Source organism: Maylandia zebra, linkage group LG4, assembly GCF_041146795.1.
Source record: "Maylandia zebra isolate NMK-2024a linkage group LG4, Mzebra_GT3a, whole genome shotgun sequence".
In the NCBI taxonomy this organism is placed as follows: domain Eukaryota; kingdom Metazoa; phylum Chordata; class Actinopteri; order Cichliformes; family Cichlidae; genus Maylandia; species Maylandia zebra.
The window spans coordinates 29,437,404-29,445,615 of record NC_135170.1 but is presented as its reverse complement, the minus strand read 5'-3'; the positions used below and the strand labels follow the sequence as shown (position 1 = coordinate 29,445,615).

General features: G+C 40.5%; 1 protein-coding gene across 2 annotated transcripts; it reads right to left on the bottom strand.

The window, feature by feature from the left end:
• Nucleotides 1-5,266: 5,266 nt before the first annotated feature.
• On the bottom strand, nt 5,267-7,924 carry 42sp43 (P43 5S RNA-binding protein). 2 transcript variants are annotated; one of them, XM_004552312.5, is made up of 9 exons: nt 7,656-7,924; nt 7,446-7,546; nt 7,282-7,378; nt 7,061-7,149; nt 6,743-6,816; nt 6,497-6,577; nt 6,175-6,404; nt 5,964-6,017; nt 5,267-5,802 (listed from the first exon to the last, which is right to left on the bottom strand). In XM_004552312.5, exons 1-9 carry the CDS (start codon nt 7,788-7,790, stop codon nt 5,542-5,544), a joined length of 1,122 nt encoding a protein of 373 aa, XP_004552369.2. In that variant the 5' UTR covers nt 7,791-7,924; the 3' UTR covers nt 5,267-5,541. The 2 variants fall into 2 exon arrangements, with proteins under 2 accessions (XP_004552369.2, XP_076739475.1); XM_076883360.1 differs by having other exon boundaries at nt 6,241-6,404.
• Nucleotides 7,925-8,212: the final 288 nt, after the last annotated feature.

Below are 8,212 nucleotides of genomic sequence, written 5' to 3'. Positions count from 1 at the left end.
TAAATATTTAAAAATGAAAATGTCTTGTTGATGTTAGAGGAGAATAGCCAGAGCACTTTGAGTTGATATAAAGGCAACATTAATTCGAATAACCACTTGCTTTACCCCAAGGTATGTATAGGGGCATGTGTTAATGTACATTGGCAGAAAATCACTTTAGGTGTAAATTCCTATATTTTATGGAAAATAAATTCGTGAATAGAATATAGTGTGGAGCTACTACTATTAGTTATGTTATGCTCCGACTTTCCTTATTAGAATATCCAAACGTGTACTTTGAATGTTCTTAGTTCTTGATTTTAGAATGGTTCATCAATTACTATCTATTATCTCTTAACTCACTTTACACAAAAGGGACGAATAAGTAAATCCAAGTCTTCTCATACATTTCTCAAAATAATTAAAGGAACGCTTTTAAACAGAGTATAGCATCAAGTTAATTTAATTTCTGGGATATTGATCTCAGTTAAGCAGCAGAGAGGGTTTATTAATGATATTAACAACAGGTGCCAATGAGACAACCCCACCAGAAAAACAGGAATGGTTTTATAGGTGGAGGCTACTGACATTTTTCCCTTCTCATTTTTGCTGTGTCTCCCAGCACACCCTCAAGAGCATGGAGTACTCCAGGAGACAGGCAGATACTGGAGGAGAGCTGAACAGAGCTGTAGAAGAGCCTTAAACCATTAGCAGGACAAGTATTTGCTCCTTTGTGGAAGGAGGAACAGGATGAGCTCAGAGCCCTACAAAATGACCTCCAGCAGGTCACAGGTGTGAAGATTTCTGACCAAACAATTAGAAGTAGAATTCATGAGGCTTGGGGGTCACACATTCCTCTAGAGGGCCTTGTGCTCACTGCCCAGCACCGAGGAGCTGGATTATCTTTTGCCATATACCAGAAGTGGCATCTCCACCACTGGCACCCTGTGCTTTTCACACATGTGAGAAGTTTCACACTGAGCACATGTGACAGACATGATCGGCTCTGAAGAAGTGTCATGCTGCTCCTAACATTGTTCAGCACGACTGGTTTGGTGGTGGTCTGGGGAGGCATATCTATGGAGGGACGCACACACATCTGCAGGCTTGGCAACGGCACCCTGACTGGCATTGGGTATCGAGATGAAATTCTTGGACCCATTGTTAAACCCTGTGCTGGTGCAGTGAGTATCGGGTTCCTCCTGTTCCTCAGTTGGGTCCTCCCCTCATGTGATGAGAATATGCAAACGGTTCCTGGAGGATGCAGAAATTAATACTATTGATTGGCCCCTGAGCTTGGCTTACCTAAATCTAGCAAACACCTCTGGGATATTCAACACTACTTAACACTGCCAGTGTGTACCTCAGGACACCATCCGTCATGTCATTAGGAGCATGCCCCAACATTGTCAGGTTTGAAGTAACAGTAAGTGGGGACCATACAACCTACTGAATATCATTTTGTGTTCCTACAATGAAATTTTGGCAAAATGGGCTCGTTTCTTCACCTTGATTTTCAGGTGATCTTTGAATTACGCCCTTTGTAGGTTGATCATTTTAATTTCCATCAAACAATGCGGCTTCCTTTCATTCCATAACAAGTTATCCTGTCCATGTCACTGTAGATATCCAGCATGATTTTTTCCCTATTGAGATCTGATGTGTTTTCAAAGTGTCCCTTTAATTTTTTGAGCAGCGTAGTTGTACCAGCACGAGGCACCAACACTAAGCGTACACACTGTGCTTTTCTTACCTGTAAAATTACAATTGAAATAGAGTTCCTGTTTGTTGTGTTAGAGATGAAAACAAAAATGCAGGTTTTCACTGTAGCTGAGACATTAGCTGAATCATTTTGTTGCTTTTCAAGCCTCTCAGTTAGTTTTAGCTCCTGTAGGTCAAGGCAATTTTATCGAGAAGCTTACGTCATCAGAATAAAAAATGACTCATAGCAGAATTGAGGTAAGTCAGAGGTATTATTGATGCATTTTTCCCTAGAGTGGAAAAGAACACTAGCAATGCCACCGTTAATTAAAAATCAAGAGAGTGATGGTTGTATAAAAATACAACATAGATGTTTTTACACTGAAGCACAGAGGGAGCATATCGCAAAGAAGATGGTCAAACCTCTACATCATCACTAGATACATAATAATTTCCTTTTTGTTGCTGATACATTTGCTGTATATTAGTTTTACATGTTTAATATGGAGTTCGTCTTTTTGTTACTCAGCCAACATTAGCGGATCTGTAAGATCCACTGCATTATTGGCTTATTAAATCAATAAAGTCATACTAATTTATTTACGAATACTTAACAGATGTTTGCTTTATCCCAGTTTGATGCATTATATATTCTATATATATGGTTAATATCAGGAATTCCCATCTGATAAAATGTAATTTAAAGTAAAACAATCATAACCATTACATGGTAAAAACAAACAGACAAACAAACAAAAAACGTTTATCTTGAATCAAGGTTTCTAAGTATTGATGCTTCTTTGAAATGAATTACAAAATTTACTGTACTCTTGAAAGTATAGACTGCATCAGCCCACTGAACAAATGCCTATTCAGCCTATAAAACACGGGGGGGGGGGGGGGGGGGGGGGGGGGGGGGGGGGGTTGGCTTATTTTGAAGCTGACTGATGGTCAGCCTCAAACTTGTCTGCAAAGTCAACGTCAGACTGAGTTGTTGGTGTAGCTCACTTGGTTCACCAGGTGACCTACAGTGCTGTTAAAAAGTATTTCCCAAACAATATATAAGGTTAAAGAAGAGCCATGAATGTTAAACTGCAAGTTGAGATTAGTTTGGATAAAAGTTGAAAGGTGTGAATAAAAATTTATAAATTAGGGAAAATTGGGATAGGCTCCAGCACCCCCCGACCCTGAAAAGGATAAGTGGAAGCGAATGGATGGATGGATGGTTGAGACTGGATGATTTATATCCTGGAACTAAAAGAGCCTTTCTAAGGACTTGGAAACAAGAACAGCTACAATAAATAATGAAACCAATACTTCATCAGATAGTCGTAAATATGAAACCATGTCCTAGTCACCCTTGCAGTGATGGTATTGTAAAATTGCTTTTGTGCTAGTCTGACGCACAAGCTGCAAAAATCAATCTCAGAAAGTTAGACCAAAGGTCATGCTCACTCTGTGGATAATTGGCATGGCCTTTACAGAGAGCCAGAGGAGGGTGATGAGGGTGCAGTTAAATTTGAGTGAATCAGTTTGATAGTGTTGCTGGTATCCATCCAGCACTTGGCCCCTGACATCAGACAGCCCGCTGACTCTTGTGGCACCTGCTGAAAACAATTATCAACTCTGTCAACAAGGAACATCCAATCACTCCAGTATTTTCCACAGCAAACACTGTCCTAGTTCTTCTGAAGATAAATATTTTTTAATCTATTGCCAAAAAAAATCTTGTTTACTGTGTGCATCACCATAGAAACACACGCCTTTTAAATTTCTGCTTCCGTCTTACCCTGAAAGTCACATCACACTTCCAAAGCAATATCAGGATCTCGAGAGGCTCTCAGTGTTTGATGCTTTTATCTGTGCTTTGAGAATGACATTTTATAAAGGAATGAGCTATACAGTGACCATGGGAAAGAATTGCGGATGACGCAGACACGGTTAACTGCTGGAGGATGATTGTGTGAACCTGAAAACTGATCTTACAGCTCGGCAGAGCATGTAGGTCAGCTGTGGTGCGATATAGAATAATGTATGACATCAAAAAAGGGAAAGAGGCCAGAGGCAGCACAATGACCTCCGGCTAAGCAACGAGAAACAGAAGTAAAGACACCATTCAAACTCAAAGTGACAGGCTGTTGCAGAGCTGCACTGAAGCTTTGAAATGGACTTCGTCTTGCTCCACTAGACCAAGAGAAAGAAGACTTACTCAACAGATAACAAGGAAATGGTTTTACTGAACTCCCAGACAAAAATGAAGTGGGAAAATGTATTAAACAGGACACCATTTGATTTTAAAATGCAGATTTTATTTTCTGCAGGGTCATTTCTTACTTGCAAATAAACAAGTTAGAGATCAACCAGTGGCTTCTATTGATTTTTTTCCTCACCTAAATGCCAGCCAAATAACACACACCACCCTCATTACTCTTAAAAGCTTGAAGGGTATAAACTAAAGCAAGAACAATTAACCCATGAGCAAATGCCAACTATTGTGGATTAATAGTTCAAACATTTTAAAGCCAGCCTAAAAGTACTGATGCCTTCATAAATTGTCTGTGTAATAAATATCACTTGATTTTGAACCATTAAGACGACATTTACAGGAGTGAAACATTTTAAGGTTTCATTACAAACACCTAGAGAACTTAATGCAATCCCAAAAGAGCTGCCGGTCTACAAACTAGGAATTTGTCATTAACATAAGCTAGGGCATGAATGTAACAGCCCAGTATACACCACAATGACGACTAATGCTAAAGCCATTGTTAATTCTGAAACCAGAGATCATAGCTAAGCCTTTGCATCAAATTGCATTAAACTTAATCTGTGGAAGTGGCCACTTCCACAGATTTAGTGTAATGCATTGATGCAATTTCAACACTGAATTTTGAGAACCTTTAGGAGAGTTTGGTTTGATTTTAATAGCAATTTCTTTCTGTTCTGCATTTCTGTTCCCGCCTGTATGTGTATGATTGGCCAAAGCTGTCACATGTTTTTAAAAACGTGGCTGGTAGAAGTTACAGAAGCTCAAATATCTCCCTTCATGTAGGGAGACGCATCCATGTTATGAACTATTGAAGTCTTTATTGTGTAACACCATAAACCGCGAAGAACCGAGGTTGTACACTGGAGAAAATTAGTTGCAGCTCAACTTTGGACAGGTGGACAAATTTACTCTGTACATATAACTGCCATTCCCCTTTTGTGTAACCAAACAAAAAGGCCAGGCTCTAAACTGCAACAGCTTAACCTCCATTGTACAGATCTGACAGCAGACACTCATCTTTGTGTTCAAAGTCTCATCCGCCTCCAAAACGACATGCTGTGTGCATCAGTTCTTACTCATGTGCAGTGCTTCGTTCATATTTAATGAGCGCCAACATGTTCAGCAAATGTCAACTGATGTGTGCACCCGAAGCAAGCACAAAAGATAGATGCAGGAGAAGAACAGCTGTTTGAGTGTGTTCACAATGAGATGCAATTAATATGACTAAACAAATCTTGGTCCTTCAGCACCTGCCACTGATGGGCTGACCTTCAGCAGTTCACCTAAACACTCAAGCACTTAGAATTCAAGCACCACTTTGAGGAAACTCACAACTATTTTTATTGGGTCAAAAGCCATGTTACAAAATAAGTGTTTCAGCTGAGACCTGCCGTCTCCAGAATAAGACTCAAAAGCTTGACATCCTAATCAATGTGTCAAGTTACACTGCTTTGAAATTTAAGTATTTTAATGTATACAATCTACATTCAAAAGGAAAAAGACCCATTGTCTAAACAAGAAAAAAACAACAACTTTGGTTTAACTTTGAAACAAAGTACTAACTTAACCAAAAAGCCTGGAAGCATCCTTGTTTAACCTTTTACTGGCGCAATCTCGTTCTTCTCCAGAGCCTGATGCTGTTTGATCCCAAACAGGTTACGCAGATTGACTTCTGGGTCAACATAGTGATGGATCTTGCGCTCATTGAAGAGGCCTGAGAGGTTCGTTTCCACCTTGGCACGTCTGGAGATTCGCATGCGCAGAGCAAATAGGTGACGCAGGTTTTCCTCCACGAGTGGCAGATTTTGTCCATTCAGGCGTTTCTGCCAGGTTTTCCTGGGTCGCTGCCGTTTCTGTTGAGTCAGAAAATTGAAATGAACTTGGTTTAACTCCACATATTAAACATGAATGAATTAGTGAACCCCCAGATTTAGACCTGAAGAATTTAAATTGTAACAGGTTTGCAGAGAAATATGTAGGTGCTTTAGTCTACTTCTACACCATTAGGTCTTACTTTCAGAGTGGTAGCATTTGGGTCATGGCGAAGTAGGTGTCTGGTCATACTCTCCTGCAGAATAAAAACAGTCACTACACAAGTTCCAAAAAAAATAAATTGCAAATCAAGTTTATTATTAAAGCTACTTTAAAACTGGATGTTATGTTTCACTGGCATCTCTTTTGATTTAAAGTAGGTACACATTTCCAGTTTCTTGCTAGAGACCTACCCGCATAGCAAACATGCGAGTACAGTCAGGGAAGGAACATCTGTATTTGAGCAGCTCAAGGTGCACCTTGCGAATATGGTGCTGCAGGTTAAAGGTTGTAGAAAAGTAAGCCTGGCAGTCATCTCTGGGACAGACCAGCACAGGCTTGTGGGAAGCATGCGTCCGCTTGTGCCTCCGCAAAGAATCCACTTTCTTAAACTCCTTCTTGCACACTTGGCATGTAAATGTGGCTGCAACATAAAAAAACAATTAACTGGGCCATCCTTTAACCAACAAAGCACTGAGCAGGGAAACAAAAACTATGTACTATGGTCAAATTCACCTGGGTGTTTAATCATGTGTTTCTGAAGTTTCCCCCAGGTATGTTCAAATACCTGGCAATTAGTATGAGGGCAGCGGTAACCTGCAGAGACCAGACAAATGAGATCATCCACCATCTCCCTTCTGGGCCATGTTTATTTTGTCTTCAATGCATGAAAAGGTTACACACAAAAGCATTCAACCCCATTTTAATGAAAAAACTGTACCGAGATTAAAGACGACAAGTCCCCACCAAGATTAAACCAACCTGCATGCTTCTTCTCGTGAGCTTTGCGGGCAATATGGGAGTCAAATGTGGCAGCGCATCCATCCTTCGAACATCTAAGTATCCCAGGAGTAAAGACAGAAGTAAAAATTAATCACAGACACCAACCCCACATAGGCATTGGCAGCTCATTCTGCAGGTATAAACGCTGATTAAAGCAGTAAAAGTATCATCTTTAATACAGACTCATTTGACAGCTTCAGCAATTTCTTTAAGTCACACAGTAGTGTCAGTATATGTTAAAGCAGAGCAAAATCTGAACTATATTTTATATGAATCCAAGCTATTACATGGACTTACTTGAACTTGGCAACCATTTCATGTTCCTTCAGGTGCATCTTAAACAATCTGCGCTTTTTGAAGGTCAGAGAGCAGTTTGGGTGTTTGCACTACAGGACGGGAATGCACAAGTGATTAAAATGACAAGGCTTGAAAACCGGTTTATCTCAAAAGTAAACGAAGCTGGTGCAAATTATGTAGTTTTGGTGCCATCTGGTGTATAAGTGTATATTCACACAAACCTTGAAGTACTTATTTTTGTCTCCATGGGCGAAGCGCACGTGTCTCTTCAATTTGCTTGCGTTAAAGAATGTCTTTGTACAGGTCACAAACTTGCATCTGCATGAATCAGAAACCAAAGTGAGACGACAGCTGAGAGAAGGAAAACCGTGTTTGAGTTACTTACTTGAATCGCTTCTCCCCGGTGTGCTCAAGCATGTGGCGCCGCAGGTGAGAGCTTCTGGAGAAGCGACGACCGCAGCCGGCAACTGCGCACTGGCACGGGCGCTGCACGCATTTGTCATAGTTGTAAAGTTACTGTTTCTTACTTTATTTTTCAGTTTAAAGGGTTTAGAAAGAAAGGCTTTGGCACTGCGTAATTGAATATTTTCCTTACCGCCCCGGTGTGCACAGTCTCATGCTCTTTGAGTTTCCACTGCCTGGTGAAAGTTGCGCCACACTCGCCATGAGAACAGCTGAACAACTCCAGCGGTTGACCGCAGACAGGTTTCCCAGCTCGCATGTCATTCATTTTTTTCTGATATCTGAAAGTTACTCTAACTACAGAACGTTATGAAAACCGAGCGGCTGTTCCCTACCAGTCTTATACTCTCTGGAAAGCTTTTAATTAGTTAACTGGCAGCGTCCTGACACCAGGCGATGAGTCACGCTTTACTATACTCTAAGAGAGAACCTGAAACCAATTAACTGCTAATTACCTCATTTTCCGCCACTTGGCCCAGCTGTAGTCACACAAACCTGGGCAAACCAGCACATCAATCAGCTCGTCACGTTGCTGTCCATGAGTGTTGCTATACTTTTTTTTTTCCTGAAGTGATACAATGACGGCTAAAGAAGACACATCAGAGATTAAAAACAGCAAACTGTGATGTTAAATTCTAATAAGGAGGCTATATTGTAAACATGCCTTCATGAAATTGGCTCATACTTAAC

What these genes read in the sequence shown, in the direction of transcription:
- 42sp43 (XM_004552312.5), bottom strand. Translation starts at nt 7,790, where the DNA reads ATGAATGACATGCGAGCTGGGAAACCTGTCTGCGGTCAACCGCTGGAG. An exon ending in ACCGGGGAGAAGCGATTCAA is followed by an intron (nt 7,379 to 7,445) that starts GTAAGTAACTCA and finishes TGATTCATGCAG; the next exon opens with ATGCAAGTTTGTGACCTGTA. An exon ending in CTCGCATGTTTGCTATGCGG is followed by an intron (nt 6,018 to 6,174) that starts GTAGGTCTCTAG and finishes TTTATTCTGCAG; the next exon opens with GAGAGTATGACCAGACACCT.